Raw genomic sequence first — 16,041 nt, forward strand, 5'->3', positions numbered from 1 at the left:
TATTGGAAAGACAGAGTTACATAGAGAGGTAGAGACAGAGAGAGAGGTCTTCCATCCCCTGGCTCACTCCCCAGATGGCTGCAATGGCCAGAGCTGCGCCAATCCGAAGCCAGGAGCCAGGAGCTTCTTCTGGGTCTCCCATGCGGGTGCAGGGGCCCAAGGACTTGGGCCATCTTCCACTGCTTTCCCAGGCCATGGCAGAGAGCTGGATCGGAAGTGGAGCAGCCAGGACTAGAACCAGCGCCCATATGGGATGCTGGCGCTTCAGGCCAGGGCTTTAACCTGCTATGCCACAGTGCTAAGCCCCTGGCTTCTGGCTTTGGCGTAGCCCAGCCCTGGCTGTTGTGGGCATTTGTGGAGTGAACCAGCAGATGGGAACTCTGTGTGTTTCTGTTTCTCTGCCTGTCCAGAAAAAAAAAAAAAAGAAAAGAAAAGAAAGAAAAGAAAAAAAGGCTTGTGATTCTGCCATTAACATTTTAGTATCCATACATCTATCTCTGTACCCACTTTCCATTTTATTTTTGTTTTAAAAAAATGTTTCTAAATTTCTATTATATTTATTTGAAAGAGTGACAGAGAGGGAGGAAGAGACAGAGAGATTTTCCATCTGCTGGCTCACTCCCAAAGGGCTGCAATGGCTGGGACTGGGCCAGGCCAAAGCCAAGAGCCTGGAATTACACCTAAGGCTCTCCCGTGGGTGGCCAGGACACATGTACGTGAACCACCATCTGCTGCCTCAAAGAGTGCACTAGCAGAAAGTTGCATTGCAAATGGAGTGGCCAGGACTCCAACCCAGGCACTTGGATGCCCTGCCCCACAAGTGGCTTTTTAAGCATTAGGCCATTCGCCTCCTCCATCTTTTTTATTTTAGGCATGTTTCAAGGTAAGTGGCAGACACCAGCTCACGTCTTTCTGAATTAATCAGCGTACATATTCTTCAGGAGAGTTCAAGATCTGGTTACAGTTATCCTTTAGTTGGTTTGTAATGGTCACCAGTCCAAGAAATCGAACAACGGCACAGAAAAAGATAAACGTGTCTCCATTCCTTAGAGGTGGTATCTCCCGTTTTCTGAGTGTGACATTATGCCTCCTTCCTTTAAGGCAAACTTGGAGAAAGGGCAGGGTCATAACGTGTCTCCACTAAAGCCACACGGGGCTAGCTCTTGGCAAAGTCACCAGCGTTCATCTTGCCTGATTTTCAGTGGCAGCCGACACTGACAATGTTCGTCAAGATGTCTTTGCCACTTCGCTTCTCCGTGGACTTTCCCCTCCTCTTCATTTTTTGTGATCTCTTTTCTGGACCCTCTATCCATTTCTATCTCCCTGCCTACTGTAGGTGCTGGTGTTCCTCCTCCGGGTACTATCCTGTGCCCTCTTCTTTCTTCAGTCTAAGGGATCGCATTCTCCTCCCACCTGGATCACGCAGGGCACACCTATAATTAAACAGAAAGCACTCTTGCAATTTTTAAGGCAAAGATTAAGATAGGGATGGGTAAACCTGTACAAGTGAGAGTCTTTACAGCCATTCTGCCCCGCCCGGGCCAGAGCGGGTCGAGCTTGTCCCGCCTCCTTTCCCACTCAGGGCTTACGCGCCTGGAGACACGTACAGCCAACCAGTGAAAAGGAGTGGCTGCGAGTGGCATGTGCTTGGCCCAATCACGTGCGGCTGTGGCGAGAAGGCGTAGGCCCAGGCCAATGGCGGCACGGGGCGGAGCTCCGGCGGGAGCACCAGTCACCTGATCCGCGGTGGCCGCAGTCTTCCAGGCACTGGAGGCTGAGGCTATGATGGCGGCAGCGGCTACGGCGGCGGCCCGAATGCGGACGGAGACGCTGCGAGTCCCGGCGCCGTGGCGGGTGCCATGGCTGCCGCTGTTACTGTTGCTGGTGGCGGTGGTGACGGCGGCAGAGCAGCAGGTGCCGCTGGTGCTGTGGTCGAGTGACCGGTGAGCAGGCCGGGCCGGGTGGGCTTCGCTGCGCGCCGCGGCGGTTGAGGCGCCCTCGGCTGAATTCGGGGCTGTCATCTGCGAGGGGCGGCGAGGTCCAGAGGGGGACTGTCCTTCGCTCAAGGGCTCGCAGCATGTCGTTCGGCGACACAGTCTGCGCCCTGCGCATCAAACAGGGCGCCCGTGGGCTTGGTAATCTCAAGCCATGCGCCCCCGCATGACAGCACCTTTTGTGTCCCCTACCAGGGACTTGTGGGCTCCCGCGGCCGACACTCACGAGGGCCACATCACCAGCGACATGCAGCTGTCTACCTACTTAGACCCCGCCCTGGAACTGGGCCCCCGGAATGTGCTGTTGTTCCTGCAGGACAAGGTGTGCTGGCTGCAGTCTGCTCTGCCCCAAGACAATGATGCCCATTTCCCAAAGGAACACTTGGGTGACCTTGTCCCAACTGGAGGGAGGCGTGGCTGGTCTCCTCGGAAGGCCTGTAGGAGAGGCTTGTATGGGAATGGCTGGAGCCAGAGAAACAGCACCGACTTGAATGGAGGCAGCAAGGGGTCAGAGGCCAGATACTTACCAAGTAGCAAGCACTTTAGATGTTATCTGCCATGCTCTAGGTGGTGGGGATTACCATCCCTGGTAATGGATGAGAGCACTGGTGCTGCGAGAAGCCCAAGGTCACATGGCTAAGGGAGGGTAGGTTCCTCATTCTAACTGTAATGATGGTGATAAAGTAACAGGAAAGCCATCACTCATTTAGTGTTTCATAGGCACCGTGCTAAGCCAAGGAAACTAAGGTTTGTCGAGGTTCAGTGATTTGCTGAAGCTCCCTGCTTTACAGAGAACACACTGGTCCCAGCGTGAGGCTGTTAGACTTCTCCCCAGTTTCCGAACGTAAGCAGCTGGTTTGCCTCTTTTCCAAGCAGGAGAAGATTTTAGGGCAGCACAGCAGTGGCATTTGGACAACTGTCAAGCCTCAACTTGTCCCTTCCTTGTCGGGGCCCTGTATGGCTCATTCACCTTGCAGCCTCACCCCATTGCTGTGTGGGCGAGTGGTGGTGGTCATGCTGGCCTGTGTGCCTGCCAGGAGGTGGTAAATAACGTAGTCAGACTAAAATGCAGTCCTAGTTTTACCACTCGCCAGCCTTTGGACACATGAAATGATCTTTGTAAATGAGAGTTCTACATCTGCGGAGCCGTGGGGCATTTGTCCACTCACTCAGTTGCCAAATGCGGAATGTCTTGCTGTGTGCCAAGTATCGTCAAGTGTTGGGGGTGTTGCAGTAGGCAGACTAATCCAAGTCCCTCCCCTCATGAAGCTGACATCCTCGTCGGGGCAACTAGTAAGTCCCAAGTTGGTATATAATATGTCACGGCTACAGTCCTTTTTTCCAATTAGCTTATTTATTTCAAAGACAGAGTTACAGAGTGAGAAGGACACACACACACACACACACACACACAGGTCTTCCATCCACTGGTTCAATCCCCAGATGGCTACTATAGTAGTTAATTTTGAAGGCAAAATTTTAAAAAAGACTTATTTCGAGAGAGAAGTCTTCCATATTTTGGTTCACTCCCTAAATGACTGCAATGACTGGAGCTGGGCCAGGCTGAAGCCAGGAGTCAAGAGCTTTCGTCCAGGTCTCCCACGTGGGTGCAGGGACCCAAGGACTTGGGTCATCCTCTGCTGCTTTTCCCAGGCACATTAACAGGGAGCTGGATCAGAAATAGAGCAACTGGGACTTGAACTGGTGCCCATGGGATGCTGGTGTCACAGGCGGTGGCTTTACCCACTACACCACAACGCTGGCCCCTGGGGGCATGTTTTCAAAATCCATGATCAGGCATGGCCTCAAAGAGTAGGTGATATCTGAGTAGAGTCCTCAGTGGAAGGAAGGAGGAAGCCATGTGTCTGCGGGGGAAAGATATTCCTGACAGGGAAACTGTAGGTGCCAGAGTGTAGCCAGGCTGTGAGGTGGCACGGTGTATTGCATGGGGAGGGGCGGTGCCCACCGTTGTAAATGGGGCACAAAGCAGTGGGCCATGTAGAATAGGTAGCGGTCCGATCTCTGGATTGGAGAAAGCGCACTGGCCGCAGCCAGGGTTCTAGGTGGCTAGCTCGGGGAAGGTCCTTGTAGACTGGAGGCTGGGCAGTGTGTATACTAAACAGTGAGACTGATTACGATCACCAGCCCTGGGCCTGACTGCAAACAGCCAGGGGGAGCTGGGGACTGGACTGGAGGGCAGGGCTGGAAGGACAGATGCACTTGAGGCTTCGGTGCTTCGTCCAGCAGGTTCCAGGATCCTTGACTCCGAGCTAAAACCGCTCTCCTTTCCCCTGGCTTCCATCTTGGGGGAGGCATGTGATGAGTGTGCTTGGCTGCGCCTCCCTGCCCCCAGCTTCCCCTTCCCCTCCCCAGTTCCTCTTGTCTGCAGTCGAGGTGGCTGACTGCTACTCCCGAGGTTAGCACAAGTCACCTGACCGCTGACCTCCCAGCCCTGTGACTGCCTTCCGCATCTTCTCGCCTGGCCAAGGGTGCTGGAGGGACGAGAGCAAGCCTTCGGCCCCACCCCCGCCCCCACCCAGTGCCATAGGCCGCAGGTGCAGTTGTGCCTGGGAGACTCGGCCGGCGCTGAGAGTGCACAGCCCCGAGCCCTTGTCGCACAGCCCTGACGCGTGCCTCCTGCTTCCCTGTCAGCTGAGCGTCGAGGACTTCACGGCACATGGCGGTGTGTTTGGAAACAAGCAGGACAGCGCCTTCTCTAACCTGGAGGTGAGCTCCTCTTCCCAGCCCCCGGCCTTGGGGCTCTCCTGCGCCCCCGCCCCAGCACATGGAAACCGAGATTCAGATTGACTTCAGGGGCAGAAGGCCTGGGGGCTGAGCATCAAGGGCACAGGGTGTGCAGAAGCTTTCTGACCTGGAACCAGAGAGCGTGGCTTGGCCCCCAGCCCCCTGACGCCTCAGACTTCGGCCTCTCCCCTGCCTCCAGAATGCCCTGGACCTGGCCCCTTCCTCACTGGTGCTCCCCGCCGTGGACTGGTACGCAGTCAGCACTCTGACCACCTACCTTCAGGAGAAGCTTGGGGCCAGCCCCCTGCACGTGGACCTGGCCACCCTGCGGGAGCTGAAGCTCAATGCCAGCCTCCCCGCCCTGCTGCTCATCCGCCTACCCTACACGACCAGGTATGGCCTGGGAGGCCCAGCCCCCAGCCTTGGGGCCCAGAGAGGGATGAGACCCTGGGCTCTGGGTCTGGTGGCACAGGTCAACCAAACCCTCCCGGAAGGTGCCCTGTGTAACAAGCAGTGGTGGCAAGTGCCTCCTGCCAGGCTGTGACACACGAGGCCCTGAGCTAAGCCCGTGGGGCCTCTGGAGATGAGACAGACATGGGCCCTACTTGAGGAGCCCCTCCTGGCCTAGCCAAGGCCTGTTTTCAGAGCAGGTGGCAGGAGCTTGAACGTGACTGTGAGACATGGGAAGAAGGGGGACTGGATCCCAGGTAGGGGAGCTGAGGTAAAGCAAAGGTGTGGAACTGCGCCAGTCCACGGCATGGGTTCCAGGGCCCCTGCTGCAGTGCGCAGGCTATGAGCAGGGCCAGCTGCAGGGAGAAGCTGGAGGGGAAGTGGGAGGGCCGCAGGTAGGACTTGAGGGAGGCCCCCTGCAGGGCTCTGACTCTCTCTCTCTCTCTCTCTCTCTCTCTCTCTCTCCCCCTCTCTCTCTCCCTCCCATAGCTCTGGTCTGATGGCACCCAGGGAAGTCCTCACAGGCAATGGTGAGTGGGGGCAGGGAGGATGCACAGCCTCATCCCGCCCTTGGGCCAGCACGGCAAAGCGCTGAGTCGCGGCTCCTTGGCCCCTGCTGATGCCCGGAGTGGCCCACCTGCTTCCTGGAGCAGCTGACAACTGAGCAGGGACACACTGGCTCCCAGACCTGGCAGAGCTGGCAGAATGCTTAGGGACCCCCCGTGCTAGAGCCCAGAAAGCCAGCTTCTCCTGTTGTGAAAGAATGTCTACTTGTGTTTGAAAGGAAGAGAGACACAGGGTGAGACAGAGGTAGACAGAGAGAGAGGTCTCCCATCCACCAGCTCACTCTTCAAATGCCCAAAACAGCAGGGGCTGGGCCAGGCTGAAGCCAGGAGTCCAGAATTCAAGGTGGGTCTCCCACATGGGTTGCAGGGACTGAGGAGGACTTTTGTGTATGTCTGTATTTTCTCCTTTCACTCAGGTAGGGCTTGGCATTAGGGAGTTGAGGACAGAGGCCACTGTTGTTCTGGGGGAGCCGGGGAGAGGGGTGGGATGAGAAATGGCTGATCTTCGGGATCCTCAGTAGAGATGGAAGCCATGCTTCCAAGCGGTCTAGGAGGTTTGCAAAGCAGACAGTGGGGCTGTATCTCTAAATGTGACCCTGTTTTCTGCTTTCCCGTCACCCTTCAGATGAGGTCATCGGGCAGGTGCTAAGCACCCTCCAGTCTGAGGATGTCCCGTATACGGCAGCCCTCACAGCTGTCCGCCCTTCCAGGGTACGTGGCCCTCTGGCAGGAGGCCGCCTCTGAGCCCTGGGACTTGCCCACGGTGCACAGGGATGCCGGGTGGGGAGAGGAGGGAGGATGTGATGGTGGGCTGGGGCTTGTCCTGGGCCGTTGAGGAGCTTGTTGGGTGTTTCTGCAGGTGGCCCGTGATGTAGCCATGGTGGCTGGGGGACTAGGTCGCCAGCTGCTACAAAAACAGCCAGTGTCCACTGTGATCCACCCCCCTGTAAGTTACAATACCACTGTCCCCCGGATCCTGTTCTGGGCTCAGAACTTCTCTGTGGCCTACAAGGACCAGTGGGAAGACCTGACACCCCTCACCTTCGGGGTACAGGAGCTCAACCTGACTGGTTCCTTCTGGAGTGACTCCATTGCCGGGTAAGGGCACCGGGCTGGGGAGGACCATGCCACCAGATGTGCTTCCTGCTACTGAGGGTCAGAAGACGAGGGTGGGGAGGCGGGGTCTTGGTGGGTGTGGGCACCGTGCAGCTGCAGCTGGTCTCGTGAGGGGTTGCCCAGGAGGGGGGTGCCTCAGGGTTCTGCCTCCCCATGCTCCTTGGTTGGGCCCCAGTTGTTAACACCTCACAGTCGATCCTGGCTGCGCCCCTTGGCACCACCCCTAGGACTGCAAGTGGGCTCCCAGATCCTCCCATTTCCTGTCGTGCCCACAGCCCAACCCAAGCACTTCAGTGACCCTAAGAGGGGGCTGAAAGGAAGGCTGGTAGGCTCAGGGGAGCCAGAGGAAGGAGGTGGGGGGCTTCCTGACTCGGAATAGGACTGGAGTCTCCGTTTCCTCAGCTGTCGGGTGGGGAGGTAGCCTTGTGAGGCCCTGGGGCAGACCTGAGGAGCCTACCTCTCTGACTCTGGCCCCACAGGCTCTCATTGACCTACGACCATCTCTTTGGGACCACGGTGACATTCAAGTGAGTCCTGGGGACAGCTGAGGTACGGGGTGGGGGGCTGTTGTGCACGCAGGCCTCCCTGCTCGCCTCACACCGCTGCCGCCTCTGCCAGGTTCGTTCTGGCTAACCGCTTCTACCCAGTGTCTGCCCGGCACTGGTTTACCATGGAGCGCCTGGAAATCCATAGCAACGGCTCCGTCGTCTACTTCAACGCCTCCCAGGTCACGGGGCCCAGCATCTACTCCTTCCACTGCGAGTATGTCAGCAGTCTGGCCCAGGACGGCAGCCTCCTGGTGGCCCGCACGCAGCCCTCCCTGTGGCAGATGACTCTGCACGACTTCCAGGTTTGCAGCAGGGAGGGGCCCAGGCTGCCGGCCTGGGGGGCCTACAGAAAGCCTTAGCTTCACTGGGGCTCGGGCACGTGGTTGGGGTTCCGTTTCCTGCGCCGCCCTGGCCGTGGGATATGGGCTGTCTGCTGTGTCCCGGAGCCCAGCTCTTGTTGAGTCCCCCATCCGTGTGTAGCCACCTCATCCCTGATGACCTGTGTCTGTGTGTCCTCCAGATTCAGGCTTTCAACGTGAGCGGTGAGCAGTTCTCCTACGCCAGCGACTGTGCCGGCTTCTTCTCTCCGGGCATCTGGATGGGGCTGCTCACCTCCCTTTTCATGCTCTTCATCTTCACCTACGGCCTGCACATGATCCTCAGCCTCAAGACCATGGATCGCTTTGATGACCACAAGGGCCCTGCCATCTCTCTGACCCAGATCGTGTGACCCCGTGCCAGGGGGGAGGGGTTGTGGTTGTGATGGTGTCCAGGTTGTCATTTTCCCACCTTATGGTACATGGCACCCAAGGACCCCCTCTTGCTACCATAGCATGAACCCCCAGCTCCCCTCAGCCTGTCTCACTCCCTCATCAGCCTGCGGAGGGGCTTCCCCGAGGCTTCTCCCAGCCCTCCTGACAAGGTGTAGATATTCTGCATAGATTTTAGGCCTGTCTCCCGGGTCAGCCATGGGAAAGCACAGGGGCATTAGTTCTAGGGTCCCCTTTCTCCTCCCCTTATTTATTCTTCTCTATCTACCATAAGCTCTGGCTGTACATAGCGCTTTTGTGTAGCAAGTTCTCCCTCCCCCAGCTTTATGGGGCTCCCTACAGCAGCCAAGAGCTTCAGGTTGCCCGAGGTTGGCAGAATGTGGAAGTGACCACTTCTGTGTCCCGCTTGGCTGTCGTTGTTGTATCCTGGTGATGTTGTGTTAACAATCAACACTGTGCTGGGGTTTATTTCTGTGACTTCAGGAGGAAGGAACCTCCATGACAGGTGGGCTGGGCGTGACCACTGTGTTTCAGGAGCGCCTGGCAGGAGCCTGGCATGCTCCATTGTCTCCTTCCTAATAAAATAAAGATGGGTCGCCACACGTTGGGCCTCTTGTCATTCGTTTCTGGACTAGAAATGAGGAAAGCGTTGGACTGAGGGATGGGAGGAGGGCAGGAGGGCGGGCGGGTGCGGGGAGGGGGGGAGGTGGCCCTAGATGTATCCCAGCCAGGCCAAAATCCAGGAGCCAGGGCCCGCCAGGGACTCTTTTAGCAAACTGGGCCCCTAACCGGTTAAGGTAGGGAAGGAGTGGTCGGGACAGCGGTCGCCGCGACAATGGCAGCTTCAGCGTCGTGAGGGGGCCGCCCCCGGCTGCTGCAGCAGCGCGTGCCCGGCCCGCGGGGCCGCGCGGAGCCTCCCGGGGGGCGGGGCGGGGCGGGGCGCGCGCGGCTCCCGCGCACGGATCCCTCTCGGACCGCAGTACCGGTCATCGGACCGCCCCGCCTAGCTTCCTCTGGGTCCTTGGCAAACGGCGACGCCGGCAGAGCCGCACTGGTGCTAGGGCCCGAGTACCGGCAACCCTCTTAGGAGGCAAGCCAGGGAAGCGGTGATCACTGCTAGGCGTGGTGGGGCCTGGGGAAGTGTTGGGACTTTTTGACGCGGCGGAGGGGTCAGGCGGCGTTCGAAGTGCCGCCATCTTTGGTCCAGTGCGGCGGCGGCGGCGGCGGCGGCGGCTGCTGCTGTGGTGAAACGGGAGGAGGAGCCGAGCGGGCGCTGGTACCAAGGCCTGACCATGGACGAGGAATACGATGTGATCGTGCTGGGGACCGGCCTCACCGTAAGTGTGGCCTCGGGCGCCTGCGCCTCCGCTTCGTGCCTTCCCGAATCCCTGCGATGATGCAGCCGCTGGCCGCCAAACCCATCCTCCCATCATTCCTATCCTCTGCCCTTGGGTCCCCGAAACGCCAGCCCCGTACCCACCCCACTGCCTTCTCTTTCCCCACTCCCCAGCCCCCTTGGCCTCGCGACGTCTTCTCTGCTCGCTGCCATGACCTCGAAGCGGGGTCTCCTGGCTGCTCCCTTGACTCCCTGGTGCCGACTCCCGGCCTCTCCCATCTTCCCTACCCTGCCCTGCTGGGCCGGAAAACGTATCCCCCACTCGGCCTGATGCCCCCCAGTCCCTCCCATCCAGTCCCCACCCATCGCCCCCACCCATCACCTTCCTAGTATTGTGCCCCCCCAACTTATACTAATCTTAGTAGGGGTGAAGTACGAGGACCTGGGGTTAGGGGGCCTTGCCAGGTTGGGGCCTCGTCCTGTGTTCCTGGCTGCTTCTGGGATCAGAAGAGCCAGGGAATGTTCCAGAATAACTAACAGCGAGGGCAGTGACCACATTCCCGCTCCCCCACCCTGGTTTCCCATGGAGACCTGAGGCTGAGCAATATCTGCAGCCTTTGTCCTTGGGCTGGTGACAGTGACTAGGGAGAATGTTCATCGTCCCCCTTCCCCCACAGCATGTTCACCCGCTCCCCTGAGAGACACATTTCCCTCAGGCCAGGCCCAGATGCCCCTCCTGAGCCCAGGTGGGGAAGGCTTAGGGTCAGGGGCTCCTGGCCTTTGACGACGGAGCAGCCGAGGGTGGGGCCTGAGAGTCCAAGTGCCTTTCTTCACTTCCCTTTTGGGCGCCCTCTGCGGCCTGGCCAGGTCCGCTGTGTGCCTCATTGTGTCTTATCTGCCAGATTGTGCGGCTCTGCACTGATAGAGGACTTTCTTGGCAGTCGGTGCCATGAGACTGTCCTTGTGTCTGCTGGACACTCTGTCTCCCCCGACTCCTTCATTATTTCTCTCTGGTTCACCTCTGCTTAGCAGGGTAAAAAAAGAGACGGGCGGATGTAGCCATCGCCACCAGTGTTAGGCAAGGCGGCGGCGGCGGAGGCTGGGGGCGTGGAAGGAGCTGTCCATTGTGGCAGGCTTGGGGAGGAGAACAGATCAGGGCTGCTGGTGCGAAGTGGGCAGGTGGGAGCGCACCGGCTGTCCTCACACCCCTAGGAGTGCATCCTGTCTGGTATCATGTCTGTGAACGGGAAGAAGGTGCTGCACATGGACCGGAACCCCTACTATGGGGGCGAGAGCTCCTCCATCACTCCCCTGGAAGAGGTAAGGCTGCCAGCCTGGCCCAGGCCGGGCCCTTGGAAACCTCTCACTGGAGCCATAGTGTAGCAGCAGCGGGTGGCAGGGAGAGGGAGGGCCAGTCCTTGAGGTGTCTCTCTCTCTCCCCCTCCTGCTTACAGTTATATAAGCGTTTTCAGCTGCTGGAGGGGCCCCCTGAGTCGATGGGCCGGGGCCGAGACTGGAACGTTGACCTGATCCCCAAATTCCTCATGGCCAATGGTGAGGGAGATGGAGGAGCTGCTGCGGTTTTCCTAGGGGCGCGGTGGTGACTGGGAAGGACCGGAGGGGGTTGGGCTCCAGACAAGGGCCCGCCAGGCTGGCCAGAGCTCCTGCAGGGAGCTGTGCTGATGTTGTCCCCACCACAGGGCAGCTGGTAAAGATGCTCCTGTATACGGAGGTGACTCGCTACCTGGACTTCAAGGTGGTGGAGGGCAGCTTTGTCTACAAAGGCGGCAAGATCTACAAAGTGCCATCCACTGAGACCGAGGCCTTGGCTTCCAGTGAGTGTGGGTCTCCCGACCTCAGGGCGGGTGGCAAGGTAGACACCGGGAGCCGGCCACTGTACGCCCGAGGCTGCATCCCCTGTGAGGTAGCAGATGGCCCTTGCTCTGTTCCTGCTGCTGCCACGTGCCTCACCTCACAGCGGCTTGCTAGCAGGGCGATCCGCGTGCAGAGAGGAGTGGAGGGTGCTCCTTTTCGGAAGCCTGTGACAGGGGCTCCGCTTGAGCCCTGGAACATCTCTAAGTGTCGGAGCCAAGAGGGCCTTCAGAGTGTGCCCGGCCCAACCCCCTCTTCACATGGGTGGGGAAACCGAGGCCGAGACAGGTAGATTACGCTAAGGTCATGTGACAGACCTCACTGGGAGCCGGGATGCCAGCTTTCTCGGCCAGCCCACGGGGGTGGGGTTGGGGGGGGGGCGGGAAGGAGAATTTTGTATTCTAGTGCAAAGGGTCCCCCCTTGCCGCCTTCTTCAGATCTGATGGGCATGTTTGAGAAACGGCGCTTCCGCAAGTTCCTGGTGTTTGTGGCAAACTTTGATGAGAATGACCCCAAGACCTTTGAGGGCGTCGATCCCCAGACTACCAGCATGCGTGACGTATACCGGAAGTTTGACCTGGGCCAGGATGTCATTGATTTCACTGGCCACGCGCTGGCACTCTACCGCACTGATGAGTGAGGGGAAGCTGGTGTGGCGCGGTCCCCTTGCCCGGCCTTTACCCTGCCTCCCCAACACCTGCCCACTGCTCCCTCTGCCTACCCTGCACATTTCTCGTACTCAGCCATAGGCTCCCCTGTTGCCTGTCCGCCCCTCCCCTGCACTTGACCCCCCGGCTCCCCTGGGCCATTCGGGGTGGTGGGGTGAGCCAGGGAGCCTGTTGGAGCATCTTCCCTGACCTCTGTCCCCCCAGCTACCTGGACCAGCCCTGTCTGGAGACCATTAACCGTATCAAGTTGTACAGTGAGTCCCTGGCCCGGTATGGCAAGAGCCCATACTTATACCCACTCTACGGCCTGGGCGAGCTGCCCCAGGGCTTTGCAAGGTGAGAACGTGGCTTTGTGTAGTTGGGATGACTAAGTGGGACTGAGAGCAACAATAGCAATGCCTCCCTTGGGGATTTCCACAGCATTTCCTACTCTGACATCTGAGATGGGGACACAGCCCCAGCACAAAGCCCTGGGAGGCAGACTCAGGAACCTTGAGTCTGCGCTTAGTGGGGAGCTGGACTTTGTTCTGGTCCCTCAGGCTCCTCTTTCTGTGTGGCGCTGGTCCTTCAGGCCACCCTCACACTAGCCCTTTGCAGGATATTCTAGGCATGGAGTTCCAAAGACCACAGTAAGATGGGATGTGACGTTTTTAAAAGATTTATTTATTTATTCCAAAGGCAGATATATATATATATATATATATATATATAGAGAGAGAGAGAGAGAGAGAGAGAGAGAGAGATAGATAGATAGATATCTTCCATCCTCTGGTTCACTCCCCAGATGGTCACATGCCCAAGGCTGGGCCAGGCCAAAGCCAGTAGCCAGGACTTTGTTCCAGGTCTCCCATGAAGGTTCAAGGGCCCAAGCACTTGAGCCATCTCCTGCTGCTTTCTCAGGCCATTAGCAGGGATCAGAGGTGGAGCAGCCAGGACTTGAACTGGCACCCATATGGGGTGCTGGTGTCACAGGTGGTGGCTTTACCCGCTACCCCACAGTGCTGGCCGGGATAAACTGCCGAGGGTCCTGACACCGCCTGCCTGGGGAAGCCTCCTCTATACCTCAGTGGTGGCAGGGCACGGTGCAGGAGACTTGGTCCCCATTTCTCCTGGGAGGGGCACTTGAGCTTCTCTCCCCTTCCCACAGATTGAGCGCCATCTACGGGGGCACATACATGCTGAACAAACCTGTGGACGACATCATCATGGAGAATGGCAAGGTTGTGGGTGTGAAGTCTGAGGGAGAGGTAAGCCTTCCCCAGGCCATGGGGCCATCGTGGTTAGGGCGGGGCTCGCCTACCTCCTCTGCTGCCAGGTCTGCTGCACACCTCAGCCCCAGGGCTTTAGAGCTGAGAACTGGGGGTCCAGAAGCCATTCCTGTTGGCGGGAGGTCCCCTTCAGAGGTGGTGTACTGGGGCCAGTGCTGTGGCGCAGCAGGTTAAACCACTGGCTGCAACGTCGGCATCCCCTATGAGCACTGGTTCCAGTCCCAGCTGCTCCACTTCCGAGCCACCTCCATACTAATAGCTTGGGAAAGCAGTGGAAGATGGTCCAAGTGCTTGGGCTCCTGCTCCCACGTGGGAGAGCTACATGGAGTTGCAGGCTCCTAGTTTAGATCTGGCCCAGCCCTGGCTGTTGTCATTTGGGGAGGGAACCAGGAGATGGAAGATGTGTGTGTGTGTGTGTGTGTGTGTGTGTTTCCTTCTGTCACTATGTCTTTCAAATAAACAAATCTTTAAAAGAAAAACCAAAAAAACAAAAGCCACAAAGATCACGAGCTGTGTGTAGTGCAGAAAGCACTGTTGATCACAGTGTGCCTGCAGCCGGGGCTCACCCCATTTCTGGACTCACCTGCCTGCCCTGCCGGCTGTGGCTGTGCGTTCCAGGAGAGTGGAGCCTCTGCCTGCTGCCTGGCCTCGTGCGTGGGCTCAGCCCCACGAGGTTTTAGGGCAGGGATCGGACAGAGGTAAAGCCCTCCGATGCCTTCACAGGTGGCCCGCTGCAAGCAGCTGATCTGTGATCCCAGCTACATCCCAGACCGCGTCCGGAAGGCTGGCCAGGTTATCCGCATCATCTGTATCCTCAGCCACCCCATCAAGAACACCAACGATGCCAATTCCTGCCAAATCATCATCCCCCAGAACCAGGTCAACAGGAAGTCAGGTAGGCCGGGGCACACGTGACGTCCTCCTGGGTGTTCTCTGTGGGCTTGCTCCGTCTCTCCCTGTCAGCCTTGGGGCTCCCCACCTGATCCCTCCACAGCAGAAATGAGAGCCGCGTGACAGTCCCCACGACTTGGGGCCCCAGGGATTGGGTGGCTTGGACTCTTTCTCCTTGGGAGGGTGACAGCCAGGATGCTGCCCATTGTGTGGGGCGGGGTGATTGGATCAGGTGGGCCAGGATCCCATGCAGCCCCTAGGCGCCTTCTCTTTGCATGGTGTTCACTCTGGCCCGTGCTAACTGAGCACTTCCCGCGGCCAGACATCTACGTGTGCATGATCTCCTACGCACACAACGTGGCTGCGCAGGGCAAGTACATCGCCATTGCCAGCACCACAGTGGAGACTGCGGAGCCGGAAAAGGAGGTTGAGCCAGCTCTGGAGCTGCTGGAGCCTATTGACCAGAAGTAAGGGGTTGCACGGAGCCCGAGGGGGTGGGGAGGACCAGGAAGGGCGGGGCCTGTTGCGAGGCTTGTCTCTGCCTCTCAGGTTTGTGGCTATCAGTGACTTGTACGAGCCCATTGATGATGGTTCTGAGAGCCAGGTAAGTGCCTGTCCCAGCCCCAAGTCCCGGCCGCCCACCCGGCCGCCCTGCCCAACTCACCTGAGGCCCTGGGCTCTGGCTGTTGCCAGGTTTTCTGTTCCTGCTCCTACGATGCCACCACACACTTTGAGACAACCTGCAATGACATCAAGGACATCTACAAGCGCATGGCTGGCTCAGCCTTTGACTTTGAGAACATGAAGCGCAAACAGAACGACGTCTTTGGAGAAGCTGACCAGTGACTGCTGCCCCTGCTGCCCCCGCCGCCCCTCCTGCGTCCTGCAGGGCCAGGGAGATGTGCGGCAGCACCCCTGTTTCCAGCATCTCTGCTTCCCCCACCACATTCCTACTACCCACCTCATTGATTCACTGACCAAATCCTTAACCTTAGCGATGGTTTGGGAGATGGGGGGTTGGATAGCATCTCTTCCTTGGCCCTTCCTTATCCTAGGAAAAGACGGTTCCTTTCTTCGTGCGTGTCTCTTCCCCTCGCCCCTAATTCTTCTGCTCTGTCTGGGAAGAACATGGAGGAAAAGCTGGCTTCTGCCCCCACCGCTCTTACTCCTACTGTAGTGGCCTTTGGAGATGCCCCCTGCCTCCCCCCACCAACTCTCGTGTGTTGGAAAGAAGGGGCCCTCCCAGCACAAAATTGCATTCCTTTTCCCCGTAATTTATTCTAATTTATTAACTGCAGCCCACCCCACCTGAGCCTGCATCCTCCTAGAGCAACCTGGGGGCTGTCCAGTGAACTCTCCCAGCCCCTCCCAGTCCTGGCCTAGCCTGGGCAGCCGGGAAGGCTTAGGTGTGGCCCTGGTGGAGTTTGATCTTCTGTTTTGGTTTCTTGTCTGTGTTTGCATTCTCTGGTACTTGAGAGAGAGAAGAAATGAGAGCAAAGCAGAAGGAGGTGGGAAAATGGATCCCGACCCCATGTGCCCTGCCCCACCCCTTTCCTTTAGTGGTGGGAAACCCTTACTTACCTTGCGAAGTGAATGTGTCCCCTTCCCCAACCTCTAGTGTATTTCACGGAAAACAAAGCCTCCCAATAAAACCGTGTTGAAACCTGTGCCTGCGTCTGTAGTTCTTGGCAGGGCCTTGGCTCCCTGCGTTGGGGTCTGACTCTGGAAGCTGACATTCTTCATCAGGGCGTTTCAGAGGAGGCTGACATGCAACTGATCTGCCCAGGGCCCTCCAGGGAGTTAGTGCTGGCACCAGG

The 16,041-nt window shown here is 58.2% G+C and overlaps 2 protein-coding genes across 3 annotated transcripts; both read left to right on the plus strand.

Annotated features, from left to right (window-relative positions):
• The first annotated feature begins 1,766 nt into the window (after window positions 1–1,766).
• On the plus strand, window positions 1,767–8,791 carry ATP6AP1 (ATPase H+ transporting accessory protein 1). 2 transcript variants are annotated; one of them, XM_089323681.1, is made up of 10 exons: window positions 1,767–1,943; window positions 2,190–2,316; window positions 4,647–4,721; window positions 4,939–5,132; window positions 5,679–5,719; window positions 6,381–6,466; window positions 6,615–6,853; window positions 7,351–7,398; window positions 7,599–7,721; window positions 7,940–8,791. In XM_089323681.1, the coding sequence occupies exons 1-9, from the start codon at window positions 1,783–1,785 to the stop codon at window positions 7,702–7,704; spliced, it is 1,077 nt and encodes a 358-aa protein (XP_089179807.1). In that variant the 5' UTR covers window positions 1,767–1,782; the 3' UTR covers window positions 7,705–7,721; window positions 7,940–8,791.
• Window positions 8,792–9,481: 690 nt separating this feature from the next.
• GDI1 (GDP dissociation inhibitor 1) lies at window positions 9,482–15,070 on the plus strand. Its single transcript, NM_001171378.1, is given in 11 exon segments — window positions 9,482–9,526; window positions 10,738–10,845; window positions 10,980–11,079; window positions 11,226–11,360; window positions 11,835–12,033; window positions 12,270–12,401; window positions 13,213–13,312; window positions 14,057–14,228; window positions 14,547–14,691; window positions 14,774–14,828; window positions 14,918–15,070. Coding segments are annotated over 11 exon segments (1,344 nt in total).
• Window positions 15,071–16,041: the final 971 nt, after the last annotated feature.

This window comes from Oryctolagus cuniculus, chromosome X (genome assembly GCF_051225735.1).
Source record: "Oryctolagus cuniculus isolate XC-2025 breed Fujian yellow rabbit chromosome X, ASM5122573v1, whole genome shotgun sequence".
Lineage (NCBI taxonomy): Eukaryota > Metazoa > Chordata > Mammalia > Lagomorpha > Leporidae > Oryctolagus > Oryctolagus cuniculus.

Bases quoted from the DNA above. Each gene is read 5' to 3' on its own strand.
- ATP6AP1 (XM_089323681.1), top strand. From the start codon at position 1,783: ATGATGGCGGCAGCGGCTACGGCGGCGGCCCGAATGCGGACGGAGACG. The intron at 1,944-2,189 runs GTGAGCAGGCCG...GTCCCCTACCAG, and splicing joins GTGCTGTGGTCGAGTGACCG to GGACTTGTGGGCTCCCGCGG. The intron at 5,133-5,678 runs GTATGGCCTGGG...TCCCTCCCATAG, and splicing joins CGCCTACCCTACACGACCAG to CTCTGGTCTGATGGCACCCA.